Source organism: Kickxella alabastrina, assembly GCF_025024165.1.
Source record: "Kickxella alabastrina strain RSA 675 chromosome Unknown BX661scaffold_8, whole genome shotgun sequence".
In the NCBI taxonomy this organism is placed as follows: domain Eukaryota; kingdom Fungi; phylum Kickxellomycota; class Kickxellomycetes; order Kickxellales; family Kickxellaceae; genus Kickxella; species Kickxella alabastrina.
The window spans coordinates 686,200-711,876 of NW_026251479.1; the positions used below are offsets into that span (position 1 = coordinate 686,200).

Consider the following 25,677-nt stretch of genomic DNA (forward strand, 5'->3'; position numbering starts at 1 on the left):
CAGCGGGTACGAGAAATTGGTTTTGTGTCGATCACTGTTTCTGGCTTCTCGATACGGACGTTGGGTGAAATAAAGACTGACATTGCAAATCTGAAAGCCACATTAATAATTGTTTTTTTAAAATGCAAACAGAAAGGAATTTAGCGAAGGTGTGCTCGTCCAGATGTGGTCCGAGAATGCATTATAACAGTGAACTGAGCGAAGCAGAAATAACAAAACTGCGGTTAATCTTGACAAGTTGAGCTTTTGAATTGTTTTGATTAATTATAATTTACTTTGATTAAAATAAGCTCCACACATTACACATGTTTTAATTTGTAAATGTGGCGCAAGCAATAAAAAAAGTAAACGCAAAACAATATAAACCAAGTTCAAAATGCACATTTGAAAATTCCTGTTTTAAACATGTTGGATTTATTACTTTGAGGGACAGATTAGACTAATCTTTTTTGTTGCAATAGTAATTGTTAGTAACTTTATTGTACGCATTTGTTTTGACTTTAATTTCATCACCCTTAAGCCACATTGACCATTTAAAATCAATCAAATAAAATGTGACTTGTATTTGCAAAATATTAGTTTTTTTTGCCCACAGCTCTGCTTGAGTCCAATTGTTCGAATCAGAAATAGGGCAATTTCTAGAATTCAACTCACTCGCGTATAATGAATATTGCCATTATTGGACGGTTGGCCAGCAGTAATACTTTTTTTATCTTTTTTTACTCTTTTGGCAATATAGTTCATTGTGGTTTTTCAACTAATGTTTGCACGAGTCATTAGTTTGTGTTTGTTTGGAAATGTCTAGCACATGCTAACTTTTTGTAGTCATTATTGCTTTGAATTATTTATTTTCTACTTATTTTTACTCTTCCAGTTTTATTAAATAACGTTTAAAATATCGAAATTAGTATTTGTATTGCTTGTTTCGTTTATCGTCGTTTTCTTTTATATTATTACAACTGTATTTTTTCTAGCGATTTTGCAATCCCTATTTTCAGCTCATTCTGCTCACGTTCCATTATCTCTTGCCTAATATTCTGTTTACCATAAAAAACTTGTCACTTTTTCAGCGAGTAATATATGACGGGAAGTACAATTGAGGACTGCAGCGATGCGGAAAGCGGTCTATATATCGTCAACCAACTACCCGCCTCGCAGCGTGTATTTGCGTCACCAGCACCCAACCCGAGAGGGCAGATAATACTGTCAAAATCTAGGGCCGGCATAATTACGGCCAATGTAAGCCATCAAACAGATAGCAAGAACCCCAATAGATGTACACAATCCGTCGATATCGAAGAAGCGCAACAACCAAAAGGCGGGTGCTTTTTCCCACGCAGCAAAAGGTTATCCCGCAGCCCGCCACACAACGAGATGCCAATGGGCCGACTCCTTGTGACTACCGGCGTGCTTTCACTCGCGCTATTTATCGCTGCCATTGACCAGACAATTGTGGCCACAGCCACGGTCAGGATAAGCGAGGAGTTCAACGCCTTGTCGCTGGCGCCGTGGCTGGTCAATGCGTATCTTTTGAGCTCGGCGGCAATTCAGCCGAGTATCGGAAAATTAAGCGATATTTTTGGTCGCACTCCAATGTTGCTGCTGGGCATAGGCGTGTTTTCCATTGGGTCGCTAGTATGCGCCTTGGCCAAATCGATGGCAATGCTACTGGTTGGACGAGCAATTGCTGGCGTGGGGTCGGCAGCTATAATTGGGCTGACCCTGGTCATTGTTTCTGACATTGTGCCTATGCGCAAGCGCAGCCCATATATGGCTGTCTTTTCGCTGGTATTTTCTGTATCATCGGTGATCGGGCCCCTGCTGGGCGGCGTTTTTGCAGATCACGTTTCGTGGCGCTGGATCTTTTGGCTGAACGAGCCCATATGCGGTTTTGTGATCGTGGCAGCCATACTGCTTTTACGAAATAAGTTGCCGCGACGCGCCACCACCAATGTCTGGGTTCAGGTGTGCGGTATTGACTGGCTGGGGATTTTGTTACTGGTCGGTGGGATACTGTCTCTTTTGTTAGGATTGACCTTCCCAAGCATGGGCACGCTGTGGAGTGCGCCCAAAGTGATCTCGTGTCTGGTGGTTGGCATTGTTGTTATTGAGGTATTTATTATAGTTGAATGGCGTGTTGCTCTCGATCCTGTGGTGCCGCTGCGGCTGTTTCGCATTCGCAACGTTGCGTCAATGATGGCAGCCTCGTTTTTCATGGGCGCCTGTCTGTTCACCCCGATATATTATATTCCGATATACCACACTGTGGTGCGGAACACGTCTTCGACCATTGCCGGCATCTATATGCTGCCCTTTGTCGTTGGCATCATGCTAACAAGCATACTGTCGGGGTTTCTTGTAATGAAGCTGGGAATATACCGGCCGTTTATGTGGGCCGGCACAGCAGTGTGCGCCGTTGGCCTGGGCCTGCTGGCACTGCTTGATCACAATTCGAATATGGCGGAGCGACTGTGCTATCTGTTAATCGCTGGGTTAGGCGCAGGAGCGTTCATCCAGCTGTCGCTTATTGCCGGTCAAGCTGCCGTGGAGCCCGAGGATATGGCGTCAACCACGTCCGTGTTAACTTTCTTTAGATCGATCGGCAGCATATTTGGTATGGCAATCATGCAGACAATTATGAGCAGCACTCTGCGCGATAAAATTGGCTTGCTCAAAGACCAACACGGCTTGTATGCCGATGTGATCAGCGCAGCCTTGGACAAGCCAAGTGTAATTTACTCCAGTAATGTGCCTGTCGACGTTCGTAGCGGAATTATCGACGCTTACATGCACTCTCTGCATTTGGTCTTTCTGCGTTGATCCCATTTGGTGTGCTCATGTTCATAGCATCTATTCCTCTTGAGCATAAGCGGTTGGCACGCCGTCTGCCGCCAGCACCGGTCGCCGACTAAAGCACGCCATATACAATATTGTCAATTTATTGCTTACAATCTGCACCCACACGGCTTTAAGCAAAATAGAAAACAAATATAAAGTGTTTATAAAGTGATACTTCTCATTTTTAACTATATTTGTTATCGTGGTTGATTCTGTGAAACCACTGCTTGCTTTGGGACTATTAATTTTGTTTATGAAAAAGGAGATCGAACAGCAAAAAGGAAGCGAGCGAGCGAGTAGCAATTTCAATGAACTAAAGTCGATTTAGTACGGCACAACTAATGTTCCGTTCTTGCGCAAGAATGAGTGAGAAAAATGGTACAACAGATTCCAGACTCCCCGTTGAAACACCCAAATCAGGAAAACCCAGTCCAAACTGGCGATAGGATCTACTTGAATTTCCCTCCTGTTTGACCAAATGCAACCAAGTCCTACTTGTGAGCGTGATGGAACCTTTGGATTGCGCAATTTTCGCGTAGTTTTTATGCTGGCACTCAAAAAATAAACCAAGAAATTTTAGATGAACTTGGGTTTTTGCAATATTAATTAAAGGCAGTAAACATTAAAACACTTGCAATATTATCTTCAGACAATGCCATTCAATATGCATATACTTTCTTGCTTGCTGCTCTGGCGCTAATGTTTATTGCATGAATGATGAAGTGGGAGTGGAGTCTGGGTCGTTGTTTTGTGCATCCCCACTCTGCGGAGTCATGCGCTTGCCAGTCACAATTAGTCTTTGCGTTGCACCATCAAGCTGGCCGAATGTATACATTGCCGTGATCATTTCTATTTTGCTCTTTTCTTCAGTTACGCTTTATTTTTATATTAACCTTGTTATTTGTATTCTATATATTTTTTTGCACTCGATATGCATATTTGGCAATACCGTTATCTCCTAATGCTTTCTTCAGATAAACACAAGCGCAAACAAGCAGCACGTCAACGAACTAGCACTATATACAGTCCATACATTACATTAATACACACATTTAGTTCTTGAGAATTGCTTGAGCACTGAGCCAATGAGTCGATGTCACTTGGCTACGCCCAAGAAACAGATCGGCTGCTCTCCGACCAGCCGCCTGTAGTGTATTCGAGCACGATTTCGGCGCCAGAGTCAATAGCAGAGTCAACACAGTCCTCATGGACGCAGCTTCGCGTTCTAGGAGCAGCTCTGCCGCCATAACTACCACAGGCGTCGCATGGTCGGGGGTTCCCAGCGAGATAGATAACAAAGGAAGCACAGCCAGGGATTTTTACGCCGCCGAACGCAACTATCTGAGCTGGTTGCGTCTGTCGATGGTCATCATGAGCACGGGCGCCGCAGCGCTAGTCAGCTTTCGGCAACCGAGTAACACGTCACCAAATGATAAGAATATATTACACTCGTGCTACTGGTTAAAAACAGTTATCAATGGATACAACCACTATATTGGGTTGGCGCTCTTCTTTCTGGCCGTATTCACTGGTTTGGCTGCCATGTCCGTCTTCTACCACACGCACGCGCAGCTGGCTGTACTGCAGCAGCCGCTCAGATGGTCGGGGATGCTGCTCATTTCTGTTACTTTTGCGACGGCATTGGCATCTTTTTCTGTCGCTATGGCTGCCTTTTGCCGCTAAAGAAGACAACCAATTGCTCTTATTTTTTGGCTGCAATTTCTCAAGTGATTTTTTTGCTAGAGGTTTGTGCTGGCAGTGAACTTTTTTTACAAAATGTCTTCAAGGCATCGCAACAAATTGATTGTATTTTTATTTTATTCCTTAAGTATTCGGAAACACGGAATCCATGCAACTCCCAAACCTTTCCATGATCGCACATTGCTGTGAAAGTGAAAAATAAAATGACAATGCACACACATCACATTGGAGTAAAGCGGTCTATTTTTCGTACACTATGTAAACCATGGATTAACTTGGCGCGCTCCTTTTTTGCTCTTTTTTTTGGATTCTTTGCATTAAATTTTTTTTACAAAAGGGGGCTCGGAACAGGATGCATACCCGCTTTCAAAAGCATTGCGGTCTTTGGGGAAAGTGCATTTTATTTACGTATTTCCCCATTTGTCTTTTTTTTGGAAAAAGTTTGAAGGCCGCTGGACTTGCACATGTTATAGTACCACTCAACTGCTTGAAAATTTGTCGAAAAGTTTGCTCATTTTAATTCTTTGTTTTTAAATACTTTTTTTCGTTTCCATTTCATTTTGTCAGTTCTATTTTAGCGCATTTTTATACCCTGTTTTTTCTGTATCAGCATTGTTTTATAAATCACATATATTCATATCATTTCTTCATTACCCACGCACACACACTCCTCTATATTTTTTCTCACACAGCCATAAAAACCATGGTCCGCTCATTATGTGATGTAATTCTGGCTCGGGCTTTGCACTTACTTTTGCACTGGCTGCCGGCTCTCCATCAAACATCACTCTGGCTAGGCGGGCGGTCTCTGAGTCAGCCCTAAACTCCTTTCGGGGTGCTATTCTGGTCAAAGACGGCAAGCAGACATCATGCGAAATTGCGCTTATCGACGAAAAGGCCGGCTTTGTCGCAGCCAACTGCCTGGGTAAGACTTCTAGCGACTCCATCGACGCTAAAGTCACATACGAGGTTTACTTTGACAACGCGCAGGGCAGCTCTCCAACCAAGGCCCGGATAAACATCGCCGATATTTACATTCACCGGCGTACAATTCGGAATCGTTTGCCAACAACATCGCTGTGGTCAAGTTCACATATCCTGACAGCTCCTCAAACTGGAACAGCCCCATTGCCGCCTACAGAAACGAGTGGACAGACATTGCGTATGTTCGCCGGCTGCTGACCAACGTCGACGACATGTCGTGGAGAAACCCGACAATTGTCTCTCAGTTAAACTCCGACCCAAGCTGCGCCCAGGCCTCCGGTCTGTATAAGAATAATCCAAACGATTTTGTGTGCTCAAAAGCGAGCACGGCGTCGCCGATTGACAGCAAATGTGCCATGCCCTACGGCTCGGTTTACGGCGTGGGCAAAAACTCGATGGGCGAGGCCGCGCTTTACAGTCACTCGGTTGTTTACGGTAACTACATGTGCGAGGAGAGCTCGAAATTCCATTATTACACGCTGCTCACCAACTACGTTATGTACGCGCGGGCGGTGCTCAATCGCTCTGTCAGCCAGTACGTCGAAAATACGAGTGCCCTTGACGGCCTTGGCAGGAGCGTCAACTTCCAGATGAAGTCGCCAAGCGCAGCTGACGACAACAACACCAGGCACTTTGGCGGCGACATGTACACCGTTGAAAATACCGTTTCTGGCAAAGTCGTCTGGGTTATTGACGTCACAACAGCTCCCGGAGCTGTCAGCACGTCCACAATGACAGATCGCGTCACCGAAACTAGAACTATGGATCAACCCTCCAGGTCAAACGACAATGAATCTGACGTTGCTCTTGCAAGCTCTGGCCTTGACCAGTCCTCAAGCGATGTCGACCAGGACTCTTTGAACGGCCTGGATGGCGAAAACGATGACACCTTCAGCGGCGTCCCAAAAAGCACGGTAATTGCCATGGCCACGGCTATTCCGCTGGCGGCTATTGTGCTGGCCATAGCGCTGTATTTTATAATTACCAGGTACCAGCGAAACCAGCAGCGCAAAAAGTGGAGTCGTGGCTCAATTTCGCGCCAGAAAAATGTGCTTGCCCTTGTTGACGAGCTTGGCGGCGCCTCGCAGCCGGTGTGCAGATGCCCGGTGTGCAGCCGCCGTGTACAATGAGGTGCGGCACTCCTACTTGAACCGCAACAGCACACTGTTTGCAGACCCGACCAGCGTCGAGATTGAGTACATGAACTCGCTGCAGTTTGGAGGCTACGATTCTTCTGCTGGCCAGATGGGTAACTCGGCTCTGGCTAGGCCACCAGCAAACTCGGCACCTTTCACACACCCACCACACTTTACACCGTAGGCTAAGCCGACAAAGCGGAAGCTTCTAGCAGCGCTGTAGCAGTAAACTTGGTCGACATTGCAAATATCACAATTGATTTTTCTGGCTTGCCTATTTCAAACTTTAGCAAAAGGATACACCCGAGCAACTCAGTTGGATTGTCGAAAAGTTCACTTTTTTCTGTCGATCTTTTGGTCTGCACGTCTGCATATTCTTTGCGGTCTAGCAATGCCAGCCAGTCCGCATCTACAATTTTTTCGACGCACGTTAATTTGTCTTTCTAAAAAAACGGCCTATGTACAAGTACTCATCATGTTAAAATCTAATTTTTTGCATTTGTGGCAAACAGCATTGGCGAATTATCATTTTAAATTGTATAAAAGATACCTGCTTTTTTTAATTGCCAATGGACGAAAAGTTTGGAAATTTAAGCACTGATCCAGCCTTTCTAAATGTAAATGTTTTTTATTGCCTCTTCGTTTGCTCCGCTCAGAGGGGAAAAAAACTTTATTTGGCCATCCCTTGCCAATCGACAATGCATCTCTTTGTAAATTTAAAGACATATTTGCTTTCAAACTGTTAATAAAACAGTGGTGGTGCACATCTTTTTAAAAATACCCAATAGTTACTTGAAGGCTCCAAATCATATTTTTTTGCTGTCTGGAGCTTTATCGACTGGTATTTCCTCCGCAAGCTATGTATGTGACAGAAGCTGAGTTTCAAACTAGCGCCTATTTCCATTTTGTGCCCGGGCATCTTTTTAAAAGTAGTAGAAAACCAATTTTTTGTCTAGTTCTTCTCTTATTGCTGTTTTTATTCATTTATTGGTATTCTTAGTACTAGAGTCAATTTTATTATTATTATTATCCGCATTACATTATATTCTATTTCGACATCTCATTTTACTATAATAAAAATTATACTTTCATTACTATTTCGACTTTATACATACATATATTTTTGTTATCTTGTTCTCATTCACTCACTCGCTTCCGCCCACCTGTTCACTTGCATGACTTTATCGGGTCCAAAGATGATAACAAAATTTGTCATGTGTCTTTTGTTTGCTTTTCAGCTTGCTAGTGGCAGCGTGTTAAACTTTACCAAGCGCGCAAAACCAACTGATGCACCTACTTATTTTGAATTCCAGCGCGCGGCCGTTTTGGTATCTGACGGGCAGGCGACATCATGCGAGTTTGCCCTGATCGACAACAAATCCGCCTTTGTCGCAGCCACTTGTCTGACCGACGCGAGCGGCAATCAGGTAAAGGCCAGTTATGAAATCTACTTCAACAACGCTGCGGGTCTTGCAAAGGAGCGTGCGTTGATCAGTAACAGCAAAATCACAATCCACCCCGATTTCGACCCGCGCACATTTGCAAACAACATTGCTGTTGTTCGCTTTACCGGTATCTCCAGTAGTGGCTGGTCAAGTGGTGTTGGGATCAGCGCAGACGAGTGGAACAATAGATGGTTTGCGCGCAGCTACTTGCAAGATGTGCAGACCATGCATGGAATGAGGCGGTAATTGAGACACGCCTGCGCCAAAGCTCCTACTGCGTTCAGACATCAGGAATATATGCAGCAAACACGGATAGCATGTTCTGCACAACGGCAACTATGTCAGCCGTGGGTGGTGCTCAGTGCGATATGCCGTTTAGCATCTCTTACGCTGTCTCCTTGGAGAAGATAGTGCCGGCAGCCATTTTTAGCCACACGGTTTACTACGGCAATCAGCTATGCGACTCTTCGCGCCTCTTGCATTACTACACATCGCTGGCCAACTACATTACTTTTGCCGAGTCTGTGATCGATCGCAAGATAAACTTGGTACCAAACCACCCGGACTACGGATACAGCACTAACCCCCTCTTTTCAATGGCAGGGTCCGCGTTTGACACTGTTCTCGGCACAGGCACATTTGCAGGCAATTTATTTTTAAAGTCAGACCCAGACACCCAGGTGCCGGTAACTAAGCCAACAAAAGATACTGAACAAGATTCCGCTCCACCCTCAAAAACTACCTCAGAACCCTTATCGGGAGCGGGTTCAGACTCAGAAACAAAGCCCGCCACTACCGCTGCCACTGGCACCACTTCCAACCCTGCCTCTCCATTCCCGCAGGGTCAGACTCTACATTCACTGAAAGGCCTTCGTCAAAGTTAACTTCCGCAGCAATGATAGCGACAACCGCGCACACGCAAACAGCAGATGAAACGATGGCGACCATGAGATAATAGGAATCCCATACTTGACGCCGAAAACGGTGCCGGTGCCGTAGTCGATGATGGTTCCAAAAAAACGACAGCAGTGACGACAACACAGCAACGACAGCAACGGCAACGACGAGAACAACAACAACGGCAACGACGAGAACAACAACAACGGCAACGACGAGAACAGCAACAAAAATGGCAACGACGAGAACGGCAACGACGAGAACGGCGACAACGAGAACGGCGCAGACTACAATGAAGATGCAGATGATCTCGAAGAGGCGCAATTTGATAAGGAAATCAGTGAATACCAACAGTTTCTGGCCACAGCATCTGCCTCGATGGGTGCTGCTAGCTCGAGGACCATTTTAGTGACTATATCGGGTAACCCGACGCTGATTGTAATTAACGCTGCTAGCGCGACCGGAACGGCAACTTATTTGACCGACAACTCAAGCGAGACGGCTCGCACAATGGGTCTAAAAGTGCCAGCACGAATGATGGTCAGAGCAGCGGGCTCAAGCGCAGCCAAGTTATCGGCATTGCCGTTTCAATGTCAATCTTGGGCGTGCTACTTATTGTCGGCGGTATATTTGGCTACAAGTGGTATTGCAAAAAGAGGCTCGCAACTAAATGGACTCCAAGTGCAGTTCAACAAATTGTTGAGACGCAGATGGTCGAAAACGAGATGGGCAACATCGATACCACGGGATTCCATCTGCCAAACTATGGAAACCACCAGCAGACGACGTTCATTGCAAGTGGCCCTGGCTCGTCGATCAATCCGTCGTGATCAAAAAATAATAATATAATTGTTACTTTGAAAAGCTTTGTTTTCAACATATATTTACAAACAAGCATTATGCAAAGTTTCAAAAAAATCTCAAGCGTCGCTGTAGACTCGAATTTAGCCGACTCGAACGGTGCTTTTTTGCGCAAAAAACAGGGAAGTTGTTCGCCTGTAAGGGGGGAATTAAGGATGGTGCAAAAGTTTAGCACCGCTGTCATGTAACGATTATTCCACTTTCGTCTGCCTAATGTCCCTTTTTTACCATCCTTAATCTGCTGCTAAATGCTTATGAATGGTTCACATGTGTGCTACCTTTTTCCTACCACTAGTGAAATGTCTTAACTAACTGCATTCTAAAGAAATACAAAGGTAGGTGCATAAACACAATTTCCAAGGTCGCCTCGCAGGCTGGGGATTTGTTTCAATGTGATTATGTTAAAAATAAAGCGTGTCCTAGAAAGAGCTTGAATCACCTTGAGGTTTGACCTGCCGGTCATCTAGGATTGTTAAAGAGGTCGGCTCGTAAGATAATTAGCAGCGCACAAGTCTCAATTGCTTTTGGGAGCTGTTCATGTCACGGCATCGAGCATTAAAGACATTTGAAAAACAAATAATTACTTTGCTGCAACAACAAAAAAAAGTAGCAAGCATAATCACAGGTCTGTCTGCAAAATTTTGATATTGATGTTGAGGAAGAATGCCTTGATGACAACGGGCAGTTGTGGTGCTGATTTTTGTGCTTGTCTGTGGAAGCACCAGTTGCTGCAATCGGTAGGCATTCAGCGTGCATTGCGTGTCTCTGCTAGACACTCAACACTTGTGCAGGGCGACAAACAGATAGACAGACCAGTGCCAAATAGTTGCCCCCCCCTTTTTTGTACTTTTGACCTAACTGTTGCAACAAACAAAAATGTTAATTGTAGTGTGTCATACTCGTCTTGCCAGTTGTAAAAAATAATACATCAATACAATAATAGAGCTAACAAAAGAGCAAACAATGCGACAGGCACAGTTAACATAATAGGCGGCCTGACCTATTGGCATTGTAAACGACACCTAAAACCAAGCCCAAAGCCAAAACCAAAACCTAAAAAATACGAGCACTTACGCTGCGGATAAGCGAGAAAAAGTAATATAAAAACCCGCTTTTTAGTTTATTGTGGCGTTGGATGATCAATTGGAAATGGCGTTCGTGTGATAAAGCTGTTCATGCGAACAAAGGACAGATAGATACACGCAATGCCCCATCCTCCTTGACACAATGTCTCTTGATGCCCTTATTTTTGCTGCACACCACTCAATTAAAATAGATAAACGGATGGGCATGCAAAAAAGCAGGTTTAAAGTAAGAAAGAGTGCTCCTTGTTAAATAAGAAAGGCAATTGCAACTGCGGCTATTATAAAATGATAGCATCCCGTTTGCCTGATACCTTTTTTATTTTGCAGAGCATTTTGCTTTCTTTTTGTATCCTTCATTTTTCACCATAAACACAACATAATATTCAAATCCTGAGAATGTCTCTCATCAAAAAGTACTTGTCATCGCCAACAAAAACCAGCAGCTTCCCGTGGCACAGGAATAGCAGCGGGCGCGAGCCACAGCCGGTCGTCCACTCGGCCAACTTTATCGACCTCAGCATCGAAGACAGCATAAACAGCGGGCGGCTTCTCGACATCCACAACATGCAGTGCATGCCGACGATTCGGCTTCCAGAATCCGTAGGGCGGCGGTCAATAACCAGATTGCGGCCGGTGTCGTCAGAGACACAGAGTCCGCCGACACACACGCGCGGCATCTCATGGCAAGACGTGCATGAGTGGGCGGATGACAGCAATATAGCGGTAGTGGAGTCATGCAAGCACTGCAATATGCGGGTTGCGCCTGCGGCTTCGAGAGCGTGGCATGAGCGCATGTGCGCGCTAAATTGCGAGCCTGTGCCAGAGTCGTGTGAGCTTTGCCAGCGGCCATTTGTCTCGCTTTTGCACGCGCGCAACCACTATCTCTATGGATGCACGCCAATGTGATGGCTCTTTTTAATATGTTTGGTACCAAAGGCGTCGCGCGAGTGATACTTTGGTTTAACTTTACATTTAATTATAATTTAACTTATTTATTTATATATTATGTGCATTTTCTATTTCTGCCTTGGTAATGACTATTCGGAAAGGGGGTGTCGCTAGATTAAAAAAATAACAATATATGTAACAATAAAAAAATATAAATAATATTTTACTTCACATCAGTTCCTTGCTTGCCGCTGGTGGCAATCCAATGCATGGCGTTGGTCAGCGTGTTGCCGTCATCGGGCGTGCTGCCAATGACTTTGTTCCACGCGGTATTTCGATCGACGAGCGAATACGCCGTGTACAAAAGATTCGTCCATGCGTTGTTGCCAGCCTGCTCGGCAGCCGCCTGCATGCCGCCGGCACATGCCGACGAGCCTTCAGGGCACCAGGCATCCTTGACCCACTCGGTGGTGACCAGCAACTTGGTGGCTGGTGTGAAGGGCAGCATCTGGATGCCGTAGATGTACTCGGGGTTAGCACCAAAGAAAGTTGCATAATCAGCCTTGCTTGCCCACAAGATGCCCACGGCATTGTGCACAAAGGGCTCACCAAACAGCTCCTTGGACTGGGCCCGCGTTGGGTGCCAGTAGCGTCTGCCCGAAGTTGCCTCCATGTTCAGGATGATTTCATAAAAATCTGCCGTCTCTTGCAGACCGGTGGCCAGAGCGTACAGGTATGCCGAGTAGTAGGCGTTGACTGCTTCGCCAGAAGACTCTTGGTTGCGGCCGTCGCCAAAAGTAAAGAGGCCGGCAGCCCACGAGTGGCCGTCATAGGGGTCAAAGTGCCGCATGTAGGGAAACTGCGTGTCAATGTAGGTCGGGTTGGCGTAGTCGCGCAGCATCTGGTTAAGCACCTCGCGGAAGGGCGCAAAGGCATCGATGTCGTACTTTGCCAGGATGGCGCCGGCGTAGAGGAAGTACCCGTAGTGAAAGTGGTGGTCGTTGTACCGGCCCTGGCCAAAGTCAGCGCCCGGATCGGCAGCCCTTGGTTGATACAATGCCGCCCCAGCTGGAGTCGTACACCAGCGGATCGTCGTTTTTTTGGTGATAAGCCACGGCGTCATATGGCAACAAGCTTGGTGCTCAGGGTGTAGGCCGAGGTGCTATCGCCAATCTCCTGTGCAATCTGGTAAAGACGCGCAATTTTGGCTATGCCCTTGCCAAAAAAGTAAGGGTCGGGCGCAGTGATGTTGGTGCTTGTGCCAAGTCCCTAAGTAGCTGGTGCTGGATTTCCGCCTTGTCGCCGGGAGAGATTTTCTGCGCACCGTCAAACGAGACTGTCTGCAGTGGCTGGCTGTACGAGATAATATTGCCAACAACCGCTGTCAGCGGGCCCTTTGCGCTGCGGTACCCGGAGAGACCAGGCGATAGCAAGGCTTCTCTGGGAGCAAATCCACGTGGTGGGGCAGCACCAACGACAGCAGAGTGACGGCTCCTGAGACTTCTCCAGCATCAAAAACCTGGACATGTCGCCGCCATTGCCAGCGTTGGTCTTGTAAAAGAAAACAACGTCGGAAGACCGGCCCACATTCTGTTTGTTTTCGGCCTTTGCGTAAGTGATGGATGCCTCGATCGGGTAATTACCGGCATACTTTTGTAGCACGTTGATGTTTTCTGCTGGCTTGTCGCCCAGGTGCGCGATCTGCACGACTCCCGAGTACGCGCCAGGGTTCTGCTGAACGAGCATTCCATTTCCCGAATTTTTCCATACAATTGTTGGCTTAGACACGATGAGCCACTCCGAGTTGTCGTTGAGTGTGATTTGGGTTAACGACGGCTGCTCGACCATCTGGCGCGCAAGCCTGGTTGCGTTCTCGCTGGTGTTGACTCCGTACGAGTTGATAGTGCGCCCGAGCTGCTGAACCTTAAGGATTGCGTGGATTGTCTTGAGCGAGGGTGCCATGCTGTTCATCTCGTACGTCAGAAGCGGGAAGCCCTTATAAAAGCGGGATTTCATGCTGGCTGCTGACTTGCCCGACCAGGTGACCTCAACGCCCAGCGCATCAAAAGCAGTGACTTGGCGTTGGTCAGCGCCCCTGAGGCATCGCTAATCTCCCAATCGGGCGGCTGAGAACTAGTAAATGCGTTCTTGGAAGCCTGGAACTTAGGGAACCCGACGACTGACGACTTGCTGAGCACTTGACCATATAGGGGTGAGGGTGAATCGGATCAACGCCCTTCTCGATAATGAGATTCTGCCACCACTTGTTGGTCACTAGCGGTGTCCTCACAGTGTTGGCGTCAAAAAGGTTGGTGTTGGGCGTGTAGGGGCTGTTTGCCGATGGGAATACCAACGGCTGGCCAGTATTCACGGGCTCTGTTTATCGGAATCTAGCACCGATATGATGCTTTAACTGTAGATACTCTGGTTTGGTATCCAGGCGCAGTTTTGTTTTGTGCTGCCCAGAGGCTAAAGTTTGCGCTGCCATCTTGTCGTTAACCTTGGCGTGGTCGTTTGGTGCCGGAACATGCACGCCGCTGGGTGGTTGTGGCCGCCGGGCCACTGATGGCCTGTAAAAGTCGGGCATACCTGCTGGTGGTTGCGTCACCTCAGGGGTGGCCTGCCAGAGCTCCTTAGCTTTGTCTGGGAGCACAGCGGGTGGCCAGCCGTACGCCCTGCATGCAGCACAAGCACTGTAGCTATAAATGCCACATATGATGTTATGCGCATGGCTAGTGTTTTTTTGCGTGTATATGGCGTAAATTGGCTGAATTATACCTAATGGTGTTTTGTTTAATGAAAAAACTGTGTAGGAAGTTTATGCGAATTAGTGTTATTTTTCAGTGAATATGGTGTCAATGGCCTGTGTCTCCATATATATATATACATATTGGAAATGGCTTTAAAAAGGCAATGCACGGCTGAATTTTTAATAAAAACAGTTGACACCGTACGCAGAAATTGCACAAATGACTATGATAAGTGGCGGGTATAGACAAAATAATTGACTATGCAAATATAATATGATAATTTTTGATATGTGACTGAAATGCTCATCACATTTTTGTATCCAGCTGGGGCGGAGAGGATTAGTATAAAGCGCACAGGGCAATAAATGATGTACAAAATGTGAGAAAAACAATATACTAATGGCTAACCATGATTGGTAAAGGCAGAAGGCGTACACGAGGCATGTTCTATATATAGATTGAAATGCCGACAGTGGCAAGTCAGCAATGCAGCGTGGTGTTGATCACCCCGAAATACCGGGATTGGCAATATTAGGCTCAATAATAAAAGCGTATTTCAGCTATTTACATGCAAAATTTTACCTTTAAAGTTAGGGAAATAAATGAATGTAATGTGACCAGTACTTGAAATTTAAAATGTAATAACATGATTCGACGCGATATACAAATGGCAGTGTGATATAGCAGTGTGATTGTTTTTGTATACTGGAAGGTTATTCAACAGTGAAAAAATGGTCATGTCAGTTTTGCAAATACTTACTATGAGAAATAAAAGTGGTAATACAGTCAGGTCTTGAAGGTATGCAATTAAAAAGGTGTGCGTGTGCCTGTGCGTGTGCCTGTGGCTGTGGTGGTGTCTGTGCCTGTGCGTATGTGCGTGTCAATGAAATCCTAACAAGTATAAAGTATGTTTTAAATAAAAAAGTTTTATAAACGCTGTGGGCGAGTGCGTTTATATACAGAAATAATATCAAAACGCAGGATTAAAAATGTGTCCAAAGAATACAGTTGCGGCGGTATGTACAGAGCAAAATAAAAAATAAAAATAGATGAAATAAAAGATGAGGCGCAATGTGCGTCTACGTAATGGTGGATATAAAATAATAATGTAAAGTCGAAGGTATTTAAATTTATTGAAGCAAGGCGTTGTCCAAACGGCAAAATATTTATATATATTCCGGTTCAGATCCTTAAAGTCATTAAATTGAAAGAAAGAAGAAATATAATTTTCAGGCGAGGTAATGAAGCAAGGGCAAATAAAAGAAGTAATTAGTATAAATAATGGCGCAGTGTCGGGCAATGTCAATCGAACCACTGTTATGTTTTAATATATAAAATAAATAGAGGGCAATAAGGGTAAATAGCGCAATAGCGCCTGAAAAAAACTAATTGTTACTTTAATGGAAAAACCGTGTGAGAAACACGGAAACGAAAAAAGCTGACTGCTCAAAGTATTGTTCTGCGGTTATATACAAGTTAAAAAGTAAGAGAAATCAGCAAGTACACCAGTAAAGCAAAAAAACAGAAATAGTAATAGTAAAGAAAATCGTTTACAGAGAAAAAAAGACCAGAGACCAGAGATAGAGACCATTTTTTTCTTGATGATTATCGCAAAGTCTGGGGGTGTGTAAATGTAAGCGTCATAACCCCCTATTTCCTCTTTCTCCTCTTATTGGGCTAGATTGTATATGGCAGTAAACAACAAAAGAGGTACCGGGAAATATAGCACTTGCTTCGGACACATATAAACTCACCCATCACCACAGTGCGGGGGGGGGATGGGGATTAAAACTATGATGAGAAAGTAGGAGCTACCTGATATTATGCTGTAGTTATTTTTTTAGTTATTGTGTGCGTTGTTATGTCGCGTGTATTACTATATTTTTTGTTATAGCAAAAGCAGTGGCATTGGAGGGCAAACTGTTTTTTTCTCGGTCGACCTACTTTGTTATGTTACTTTTCATGTAGTGGGAATTCGAGCGCGTTTTGAAAGTAAACAAAAAAGCGTGGGTTAGTTTTATTTCAATTAGGTGCCTGTATGAAAATATAGGGAAAATACAACCGCTTTAACTTTTCATTGGATATTAAATATATATTTAGTTTTCAATGCTTGCTGCCGCTACATTGTTTCCATTAATGTTATCTTTTTTGAACAAATGGAGTTTGGAAAGAGCACGCTGCCAACAATCTGTGTGGCTGACAATCAAAAAACGACGGTTGTGATTTGAGGTTTATTTGAAAATAACAATTGAGTGCATTGTCATTTCATCTGATCAGCAGCACAGCAAATAAAATGTAAACAATTTAGTCTATCAATAATCCAAAGCTTAAAACAAAAAATATGGAAGCAAATAAAAAACATCAAGCAAACAGGCTAAAAAATATGATCTTAAAGTTACGATATGAGTCCAAGCAATACCGAAAGCTGAATGCTGAAATATATATTTGCGACATTAATAAAACTGGCGTTATTAGAATACTAAATAAAAGGAAAAGACAAAAAATGCAGAATAAAAATTACAAGTTTCAGTGCAAATAAAAAACCATATCAGCAATACATGTTTTTCATTGCGGCCGGTTTTGCTCCATAAATTCCAGCAGCTGGGTTATTTCATGCTTGAGCAGAATGAGGGTATCTGACGTCACCTGCGCCTGATTGCAAGCGGTGACAACGCTGTCGTGCAGCTCTGCTATCTCGGCGTTGATCGCGGTATAGTCGCTGCCATTGTTAGCAGCACCGTTGGCCTCGGTGTCACGGGCATCGTCGGAGAAAGGGCCTTTCCCTCGGTACTACGACAGCCTTAGCAACAATTTCGACAGCCAGCGGCCCTGCTCGTTGATCTTGCGGTTTTTGTTGGCGGTCTGGTATAGCAGAAGCTCCAACTCGAGAGACATGTGCTTATGGCGTAGTTCTTTTTCGCGCTGCTCTAGAGCATCCATGCGCTGCTTCTTGCGGTCGCGCTTTCGTCTGGCGGCAATTTTGTTTCGCTCGCGTTTGCGTAAGAGAGCCTGCTCGAGCAGGTATCCATCCTGAGGTCGTTCTATAGTTCCATTTGGAAGTATGGACCTGGGCTTTGACTGTTGACTCTACGTTGAAGATGAATAGGGTTGAAAATGGTTATAGGCAGTTCAGTAATAATTTTCTTTCCGCCATAGAAAAATATACAATTAATGAGCTGCGTCCAAAGTAACGCCAAACGAAGCGGGCACACAAAATTTCTCAAGAAAAAAATGCGATGAGAGGAAAGGGGGTTTGTGTCGAAAGACCAAAGAAGAGTGTTGTTTTGAAAATTAAGCAGGAAAAATCGGGCGCCCAAGCATAAAGTTTAAAGTTATTTGCTCACATAAAATTATCCGGGTGGGCCAAAGTGAATGCCAAAAGGGTTGTAAGTGGCAGCTGTAAGGGGGCTGGAAGAGCCTAGACAACGATCATGCAAACAAAGAGCGATTCGAAAGCGCGTCGTATCGCGAAAAAAGTAAAATTTTTATTTCAGCGCTTAAATTTCAGTGCTTAAATTTTAGCGCACTAATTTTATGTTAACAAATTAGTGTGCAAAAAAATAGAGCAATATTTTCGAGCTAGTAAAATTTTTTTTAATTTTTTATGTAGCCTGGAATCATTTCAATGACTCGAGTGGGTACAAAATGACTACTGGAAAATAGAATGAAATAATAGAATAAAAATGGATAATGGAAAAAAATGATAATGGAAAAAGTATAAATAATTCTAAAAAAAAAATATAGTATTTTTGGGCTTACCATTATCAACTGTGTTTACAAATAATGTTTACAAATAATGTTTACAAATAATGTTTACAAATAAACATAAAAGAGAACAAAAAGAATGTGCAGGCTGAGAATGGGCAAACGTAAGAGGGGTTTTATTTTCCCTTTCGCAGTCACAAACTAAAGAGCGAGTAAATGAGGGGAATGGCATGGAGGTGGGCAGAGAGGGTCGTGCAAATTTAAAACTATAGAAATAAGCCAAAAATATTCACAGGGCATAAAAATAAGAGTAATACTTGTAGTGCGCAAGGCAGCAAGGCTTATGAAATATAACAAAAATATTTTTTGCTATATTTTCTTCCACCGACTGCTGTGAATGTGAAATGACATGAAAAAAATCGAATTCTCGGAAGGCGATATTTTTCTGTTTAGGACTTTTTTGTTTTGGGTTTTATCACTTGCGGGGTTTAAAGATACCGTCACTTGGTGGTGTTGTGCTGGTGGTTTAGGTCGGTGCCAGCCACTCCCATCCCACAATACACAGAGTGCAAAAAATGTTCTAGTTGGGCGTGGTGACCAAAAGGCACCATCATAAAAAAAGATATACAATGAAAAACAATAAAAACAATAAAAGGAGCACCATGGAAAATGGTACGCGTCTTCTGCAAAAAAAAGGGGTGATGATATTTGGCCATATGTTTAAAAAGGTCAGGTTGGCCTCCCAAACCCACGGAATATGTACTACTGCCACAAATGGAGGAATCGCATGTATAAAGCCCAACTATTATTTGTAATTCTCATTCTTATCAAGTTGGCCTCCACCTTTGCGAAAACAAGTTATCTGTGCTTTGATGGGCTGTGGCATCGGCTGGCAAAAAAACCAAAATTAGAGAAAATAGAAACAGGGTGATTGCAGAACGATTGCTCACGTGTAGCTGCTGTATAATGTAAATGGAGGCAAGTATTTTATTTTTGACTCATTTGGTTAGCTCATCACCCAGAGTCAGCAATTCAGGTGTAGATAGATCCAATCGTAATTGCACACGATTTGGTGAATGTGGGCGCAGTTGGTGAGCGAATAGTGCAACAGTGGAAGGTTCCGCTGTATTTTTTTTCTAGAGATGAAAGATGAGCAAAGTAATCATTGGCCATTCTTTTTCGCCATTCTTAGTGGTTGTTTGTTGCTTCGCTCTCAGACAAGCAAGGCATGCACGGCTGCAGACTTCATCTCGCAGAATCTGCATGCAAGATTTGAAGCATGCTTCGGCATGCTGAGGCCGAGCGAGTGATTAAAGTTGGTTTCGAGGTTGATAAAACATTTTATGGCATGATACTAATTTTGGCAAAAAATCCAAAAACAAAAATTGGTCATCATTGTGATTGATTTTAGTGCTTTTGCTTGGTCAGACAGTGGCGCAAGTCTCGTCTATTTTTCTTTTGTTGTACAGCTGCGCTGTGCTCGACTTTGCACTGTGGCTTCTCAAAACCAATTTTCTGGATATTTATAGTAACATTATAGTGGTGCTGTTGAACTGAAAAGGCTGGCTTCTGAACAGCAATGAAAGTGCAGAAGCAACTGAACGATGCAAAAATACCAATGCAGATAGCTGGCATGCCATGTGATGTGTGATGTATGATGTGTGGTTGTTTTGATATTTCCCTTGGAAAGAAAAGCCCTTAAAATAAACAAAAAATTGTCCAATGCTGCTGCTGCCCGCCAACGCACATTACAATTAATATTTATCATATTGTGTGGTATACGTCAGAATTGATGGGTCCAATAAAACTTTATTAAAACAAAAACTAGGGAAATATTCTATCGAGCCTTCCCATTCTGCCATTTTATAGGCAGAGAGTTACAATGACTGAATGATCTCTCAGCTGGTACTGCGCATCAATGTGGTACGCAGCCCAAGGATATGGAGGTAGACGCTGAGGGCAATAATCATAAGACAGATTTCTGCCAGCTTACTGATGGATCTGATACTGACCAAATTACAGGGAACTAAATCAGACGCCACTGTTGACATCCAGACATACTGTCTGACTCTAAATAGATGTGCTGGGCGCAAGAATACAGACATGCCAATTATGCCATATCAGAGACCCGGGTTACTTTCATAAGGACCAGCTCTCGCGAACGGAGCACACAACTGCCAGTGAGTGCCACAAAGACAAGGATATATATATAAAGCGAGGCCGGCAATAATAGTACTTTAGAAACACTAATAATAAAACTATTTATAATTTTACACCCACTTTCTAACACTATTACAGTAGTGCTCCCCACCCCCCTCTTACATAACAAATCCCCGCTCGGAATCGACTTAGCTCGCGAGCTCTCGGCTCAGCCAAGCTTATGTGGTAATTCTCACCACCTATTGGTTTACAAAAATATCTAGTGCACAATATAAAAATAACTATTCAGTCTCACAGGCGAGGCTGTGGTCAGCGGAATAGTTCAATTTTTTGTTTATCAGCATATGACGTCACTCACATTGCACGATATTATTCTGTAGTGACTGCAAGATGAACATTTTCACGTGGTTGCTTATTTTCAATTTTTTTTCCAAATTTGCATGGCAAAATCGCGCTTGTAATAAAAAGATGACGGATGTCTATTTGTTTTTGTCACTTAATTTTTACATCACTATTTATAATTATTTATTGTGATAAGCCTCAATATGCATGGTGTTGTCATTCACCATGTTTAATGCCTCCCCAAAATTTGTTTTATGAGTGCCTCCTTGCCATCGAATACAATTGGTTACAACGCTTTTACTATCCTGATTTTTGCTTGCCATGACATGATATCAAGTTTTGTTCCTTTTTTTACTCCTAGCTGTTTTTATTTACTTCTGGGCTTTATTACTTCCCCTTGCTCTTGTTCTCCCTCTATTATCTTTTTTCTTCCCCTCTCCCGTTTCGTATTATTTTAATTTTTACTTTGATTAAAGTATATCCCCTACCATACCCCTGGCTCTACTTTATAATTTTCTTATTGTAACCTTCTAATTACCTGTTTTTGTAGCCAAACTTTATATTTATATTGCACAAACTAACGCGCTAACTTTTTTTATACTTTTTCACTCTCCACCAGCAAGAAACCACTGTCGCCTTCAGTTTGTATATAATTTCCTGCCTTTTTTACTTGCTCCACCGCAACTGAACTGAACTGAATTGAGCACTCACTTTTTATACTGACAGCATTTAATAATATTGCTCATTGATCTGACTGCTAACTATCAAACAAGGTAAGGGAATATTCACAACAAATTCACCATTGTATTTACAGTGATATTTTTAAATGTATTGGCACTGCAGAATCATGCTTTTTTATTTTTATTTGCTATCATATTTTGCAATAGTGTATGCTAGTATTTGTAGTCCTCTTATAACTTGTTTGTTACTATCCTATGTAGCTTTGTTATTATGGCCATCAACATAACCAAAAAATTAAAGTACTCTCTACTCAATCTTTTTTACATTCAAATAAAACCATTCGAGATCGATGCTAATAATCAAATTTAATGTGACTTGGGTTTTAACGTATTTTTGATATACAATCGGCTGCGCATGGTGCCACAACATTCCATTACTATCTTATAAACACAGTGTATAGGCACAAACACTATCAACATTTGCAACAGCAACAGCAACAGCAGCAGCAAAATGCGGGAGTTTATCACAGACTGCCCAAGAGTAACGTTCACAGATTTTCAAGCAATATCATCGTCAGTTCTGCGTCTACAACAATGAACAGAGTCAAGGATAATACTGGATCCGCCAGTGCCGACCAAGAGGCCATTGAAGACCAAGGAAACATGTCTCCGCAGAGCCGGCGTCGCCACCAGAGCCGCCAGTCATCTGCACGTCTGCGCGAGCGCCAGAGACTCAAGGTTGTGAAGACTGGCAAGGAAATTCTCAGACTAGAAAACTACTTGCAATCATTGCAACACACCATCTCTGCATCTCTAAACAACAACACGATGATGTCGACTGCTGCTAGTCTTACTGCTGCTGCTGCCGGTTTTCACAGCCTTACTGCCCAGGGATTAATGTTGCTAAAGGCAGTTAAGTATAGCCAGAGCAATTGTAATTTGGAGATTGATACGCAGGCGTACCAGATAATCATGTTGCTGGAGGGCGCTACGCATTGGCTTGGTGTCTGCGCTGGGCGCATTAATGTGCTGAAGAAGTTGCTGTCCGATCAAGTTGCCAGTTTAGAGTTCAATATGGGCCAAAGGTCGTCGTTGTTATCGCCATCATCGGGTTTTATGAAAGTGATATCAGCACCATTGGACGCAAGAGGCAGCACCAGCAGCACTGACAGTGTCAGCGATAGGATGGGTGGCATTACTAGGGTTGAGTCGGTATCTGAGTTATATTGGAACGCTAATCTTACTACCTCCACAGTCCGGTCTCGGTCTGGCTCCAAAGCCAACAGCCAGACCACGTCTCGCATTCCCATTTCATTCTTGCTTGATGACAACTGAACCTGCTATAATTTTTATAGGAATATTTGATATGTGCGAAATAGTTAAAAAAAATGTGTAGTATTATTATATATGCATTTGAAAAATTATTTCACAGTTTCGCTAAATAAGAGAGGGAGAGAGTATGTAAAAATATATGAAAAATGTAAGGGTGCCACAGCGCTCTTAAAAATATGTTTATTTTGATGCGTCAGGGATTTCGCTCCCAGTACAGTCTCTCAAGGTTCTTTAGCAGGCTCTTGCACTCGTCTATACCTGAGAGCATGGTGGACTCGACCTTTGTCAAGTCATCGATCATCTCTGACAGCTTGTCGATAGATGAGTTTAGCGGGTTATTCTTGCGCTGAACTGCGCGCAACTCACTCTCCAAATTCGCTGCCTGCTGCTCCAACTTCTCCTTACGCTGTTCGAGGTCTTCCAGATGCTGCTTCTGCCGTGTACGCATGCGAGCGGCAGCCATTCGGTTGCGCAGTCTCCTTATTGAGCGTGGCGATGCCGGGTGCCCATTAATCATGCCTGGGTTGTCGGTTATAACGTCTGTTTCGTGGCTGCCAAAGGCGCTATCGTAGGGTATCATGCTGCCAATGCTGCCAACACTGCCTCTGGACTGACGTGGATTTATATCTGAGAGAGTGTTGAGCGGGTGGCTGGTGTGGTTGTGTACAGTGAAAAGAGATTGGCTTTCTGGCCATCCGTCTTCGTCTTCGTCTTCGTCGTACTCGTCATTGTCATTGTCGTTTTCGTTGTCCATCAACACATCAGCCGATTGGTTCTCTGTGTTAAACCTTGTCGCGGCATCGTTGTGACGAGGAGGCTGGCTGGTGGCGATGCTGTCGTTGGCATAAGTGGTACTTTGGCCAGCAGCAAATGAAATTGCTGAGACAATCGATGCGTCAGGGTTTCTCAACGGCCTGCCCGCAGCACCTGGGAATTCCATGGGTATATTCGAGTCCGTCATGATTATAGAGAGTGTAAAAAAATAAAAGGGTGTCAATTAGCATTGCCAAAAAATAAAAAATGAAAAGAAGCAAAAAAAATGAAAGTCAACGGAATGGCTGGTTGATTGATTGATGCTGGTTTGCCCCTTATTTCTTTTTCCAGTTGTCGGATTTTATTTTATATTTTGCAACCATTTCCGCTTTTGCCCTTAATGATCATCTTTCCTTCTCTCCCCTCTCCCTTTTTGGGACAAATGCTTTGCGCTGTTTGAAATGTTTTCAGCACAAGCCCTTGCGAGTAAAAGGGCCCATGCTTTGGAGGCAAGTTTGGTCCTAAACTAACTGGTATTCTTGTTAGTGTGTTATCCACTCGCAGTTCCTCGGCCCCTAGTAGGCATGCAACTTGTCTACTTGCAAACTATAGTGCCAAATCGAGATTCATGCCAAACGGCCATATGTTGGCTGCAGCTGAGAAGGCGGTGTTGCTGCTCGCTGGCAACACTTGCTGCAAAGAAAATTTTGACAAAAATACGCTGTTGGTTTTATCATTTTTGCGCAGTTGTGTCAAGACTATTGCAGAAGCAAAATGACAAAGATGAGCTTAAATATTCGACGATGGCCAGCGCCAATGGGCTAGAAATGGTATTGACATTAAAGTCTTTATCATAAAAATATAAATAAAACAACGTACAATCTCAGGTAATATCACAAGTATAATAATTTTACACAGCTTGTGTATTTCAATTGTTTAGTTTATCTTAATTATTTAATATTGATTGTGCATTTCTAAACCTTTAAGCAATTTTTTGGAGCAATGCTTTTTGCAAAATAATTTATTGGTTGACATTATACGTGATATACAAAATATTTTATTGAAAATATGCAGAAGTGTTTTGCTATTAGTGCTATTGGTTTTCACCTTTGGTCCTTGTGCAAAAGCCGTTGTCCTCCATCTCCATCTCCATCTCCATTTCTGTCTTTGTTTTGAGTCAACGAGCTTGCCAAATTTTGAAGCTAAATTAACAATAGAATATTAAAAAACATTAGTTTTATGTGTGTGCCATAATATATCCAAAAAATGCTGTTCTATATCATACGCACCATTATATTTTTTTAGCAATGTAATGTTCAAAACTTACTTCAAAAATCAGCTCCTGGCTTTTCTCAGTGTAGTGCTTCACGTCATTATGCAGCTCACTTACCTGGTCGAGCATTGCCTGGATGCACGCAGTAAAAGGATCTCGTGTAGGCAACGTCAAGCCTGCTTGACTGTTTCGCAGTAACTCAATCTCAAGCTGCATCTCTGACACTTGTTGGCTCAGCACTGCCTCTTTGTGTGCAAGATGATCAAGTTTGTTGTTTTGTCTTTGGCGGTGTCGGGCTGCTGCGTCGCGGTTCTGGCGCCTGCGCAGCGTAAGATCGGCTGATTTGCGGTGTTGATGCTGCTGCTGCTGATTTTGGAGATGTTTCGTTGGCTGGTTCAAATTATTAAAGGAATCGTAAAAACTGTTTTCATCGCCGCTGCCCCTACCAATGCCATTGCCCGGAGACTGCATTTTATTAATGCAGCTTTTGTTGTATGTCTGTCTGTCTGTATGATCTTTTGTTTGTATTTTTAACTGTTGTTTCTGGTGCTGGTGCTGGTGCTGGTGCTGTTGTTATCACTGGTATGGTTACTGGTTGGTCTGTGCTATAACGGTGATCAGATGTGCGGGTATCCAGGCATAACAAAATTTGTAGACAGGATGGGACGGCAGAAAACAAAGTATAGATATAAATAACAAATAATTAATACCAACTAGAAACAGTACTCGAAGGGCTTCCACAGCGAATTGTTGTCTCGTTTTTTATGTCTGCGTGGTCCTTGGTATGTGTGAGTATACATGCCCTCCAATACGACTAGATATGGCAGGTGTAACCTAGGATACTAAA

At 43.6% G+C, this 25,677-nt stretch overlaps 10 protein-coding genes across 10 annotated transcripts; 5 read left to right on the forward strand and 5 right to left on the reverse strand.

The window, feature by feature from the left end:
• The first annotated feature begins 3,561 nt into the window (after nt 1–3,561).
• On the forward strand, nt 3,562–3,922 carry BX661DRAFT_97725 (uncharacterized protein). Its single transcript, XM_051539638.1, has one exon. It carries the CDS (start codon nt 3,612–3,614, stop codon nt 3,798–3,800), a length of 189 nt encoding a protein of 62 aa, XP_051392593.1. The 5' UTR covers nt 3,562–3,611; the 3' UTR covers nt 3,801–3,922.
• On the forward strand, nt 3,684–4,689 carry BX661DRAFT_181200 (uncharacterized protein). Its single transcript, XM_051535652.1, has 2 exons — nt 3,684–4,029; nt 4,068–4,689. Exons 1-2 carry the CDS (start codon nt 3,932–3,934, stop codon nt 4,519–4,521), a joined length of 552 nt encoding a protein of 183 aa, XP_051392594.1. The 5' UTR covers nt 3,684–3,931; the 3' UTR covers nt 4,522–4,689.
• Nucleotides 4,690–5,022: 333 nt separating this feature from the next.
• BX661DRAFT_181201 (uncharacterized protein) lies at nt 5,023–7,220 on the forward strand. The gene is made up of 4 exons (XM_051535653.1): nt 5,023–5,263; nt 5,353–5,508; nt 5,535–6,629; nt 6,655–7,220. Exons 1-4 carry the CDS (start codon nt 5,243–5,245, stop codon nt 6,841–6,843), a joined length of 1,461 nt encoding a protein of 486 aa, XP_051392595.1. The 5' UTR covers nt 5,023–5,242; the 3' UTR covers nt 6,844–7,220.
• Nucleotides 7,221–11,140: 3,920 nt separating this feature from the next.
• On the forward strand, nt 11,141–11,903 carry BX661DRAFT_224037 (uncharacterized protein). The gene has a single exon (XM_051538898.1). It carries the CDS (start codon nt 11,344–11,346, stop codon nt 11,851–11,853), a length of 510 nt encoding a protein of 169 aa, XP_051392596.1. The 5' UTR covers nt 11,141–11,343; the 3' UTR covers nt 11,854–11,903.
• Nucleotides 11,904–11,928: 25 nt separating this feature from the next.
• BX661DRAFT_181205 (endo-1,3(4)-beta-glucanase) lies at nt 11,929–12,897 on the reverse strand (the record flags this gene model as incomplete). The annotated part of the gene is made up of 1 exon (XM_051535654.1): nt 11,929–12,897. A coding segment is annotated over exon 1 (673 nt), but the record flags the coding sequence as incomplete, so codon positions are not given.
• Nucleotides 12,898–13,059: 162 nt separating this feature from the next.
• Nucleotides 13,060–14,033, reverse strand: BX661DRAFT_97751 (uncharacterized protein). The gene has a single exon (XM_051539639.1). The coding sequence runs from the start codon at nt 13,849–13,851 to the stop codon at nt 13,162–13,164; it is 690 nt and encodes a 229-aa protein (XP_051392598.1). The 5' UTR covers nt 13,852–14,033; the 3' UTR covers nt 13,060–13,161.
• Nucleotides 14,034–16,923: 2,890 nt separating this feature from the next.
• On the reverse strand, nt 16,924–18,768 carry BX661DRAFT_224039 (uncharacterized protein). The gene is made up of 3 exons (XM_051538899.1): nt 18,345–18,768; nt 17,404–17,672; nt 16,924–17,304 (listed from the first exon to the last, which is right to left on the reverse strand). The coding sequence occupies exons 1-3, from the start codon at nt 18,345–18,347 to the stop codon at nt 17,151–17,153; spliced, it is 426 nt and encodes a 141-aa protein (XP_051392599.1). The 5' UTR covers nt 18,348–18,768; the 3' UTR covers nt 16,924–17,150.
• Nucleotides 18,769–22,182: 3,414 nt separating this feature from the next.
• On the forward strand, nt 22,183–22,876 carry BX661DRAFT_181212 (uncharacterized protein). Its single transcript, XM_051535655.1, has one exon. The coding sequence runs from the start codon at nt 22,301–22,303 to the stop codon at nt 22,805–22,807; it is 507 nt and encodes a 168-aa protein (XP_051392600.1). The 5' UTR covers nt 22,183–22,300; the 3' UTR covers nt 22,808–22,876.
• On the reverse strand, nt 22,864–23,845 carry BX661DRAFT_181213 (uncharacterized protein). Its single transcript, XM_051535656.1, has one exon. It carries the CDS (start codon nt 23,763–23,765, stop codon nt 22,998–23,000), a length of 768 nt encoding a protein of 255 aa, XP_051392601.1. The 5' UTR covers nt 23,766–23,845; the 3' UTR covers nt 22,864–22,997.
• A 750-nt stretch (nt 23,846–24,595) lies between these two features.
• BX661DRAFT_97835 (uncharacterized protein) lies at nt 24,596–25,611 on the reverse strand. The gene is made up of 2 exons (XM_051539640.1): nt 24,948–25,611; nt 24,596–24,759 (listed from the first exon to the last, which is right to left on the reverse strand). The coding sequence occupies exons 1-2, from the start codon at nt 25,299–25,301 to the stop codon at nt 24,661–24,663; spliced, it is 453 nt and encodes a 150-aa protein (XP_051392602.1). The 5' UTR covers nt 25,302–25,611; the 3' UTR covers nt 24,596–24,660.
• Between the last annotated feature and the right edge of the window lie 66 nt (nt 25,612–25,677).

Coding starts and splice junctions, on each gene's coding strand:
- BX661DRAFT_181200 (XM_051535652.1), top strand. CDS start 3,932: ATGTCACTTGGCTACGCCCAAGAAACAGATCGGCTGCTCTCCGACCAG. Junction 4,030..4,067: donor GCGCCAGAGTCAATAGCAGA/GTCAACACAGTC, acceptor TTCGCGTTCTAG/GAGCAGCTCTGCCGCCATAA.
- BX661DRAFT_97725 (XM_051539638.1), top strand. CDS start 3,612: ATGCGCTTGCCAGTCACAATTAGTCTTTGCGTTGCACCATCAAGCTGG.
- BX661DRAFT_224039 (XM_051538899.1), bottom strand. Junction 17,305..17,403: donor AACGAGCAGGGCCGCTGGCT/GTCGAAATTGTT, acceptor TAACAATGGCAG/CGACTATACCGCGATCAACG.
- BX661DRAFT_181201 (XM_051535653.1), top strand. CDS start 5,243: ATGGTCCGCTCATTATGTGAT. Junction 5,509..5,534: donor ACGCTAAAGTCACATACGAG/GTTTACTTTGAC, acceptor CGCGCAGGGCAG/CTCTCCAACCAAGGCCCGGA. Junction 6,630..6,654: donor AGCCGGTGTGCAGATGCCCG/GTGTGCAGCCGC, acceptor GTGTACAATGAG/GTGCGGCACTCCTACTTGAA.
- BX661DRAFT_97751 (XM_051539639.1), bottom strand. CDS start 13,851: ATGAAATCCCGCTTTTATAAGGGCTTCCCGCTTCTGACGTACGAGATG.
- BX661DRAFT_224037 (XM_051538898.1), top strand. CDS start 11,344: ATGTCTCTCATCAAAAAGTACTTGTCATCGCCAACAAAAACCAGCAGC.
- BX661DRAFT_97835 (XM_051539640.1), bottom strand. CDS start 25,301: ATGCAGTCTCCGGGCAATGGCATTGGTAGGGGCAGCGGCGATGAAAAC. Junction 24,760..24,947: donor TCCAGGCAATGCTCGACCAG/GTAAGTGAGCTG, acceptor TTGTTAATTTAG/CTTCAAAATTTGGCAAGCTC.
- BX661DRAFT_181212 (XM_051535655.1), top strand. CDS start 22,301: ATGATGTCGACTGCTGCTAGTCTTACTGCTGCTGCTGCCGGTTTTCAC.
- BX661DRAFT_181213 (XM_051535656.1), bottom strand. CDS start 23,765: ATGACGGACTCGAATATACCCATGGAATTCCCAGGTGCTGCGGGCAGG.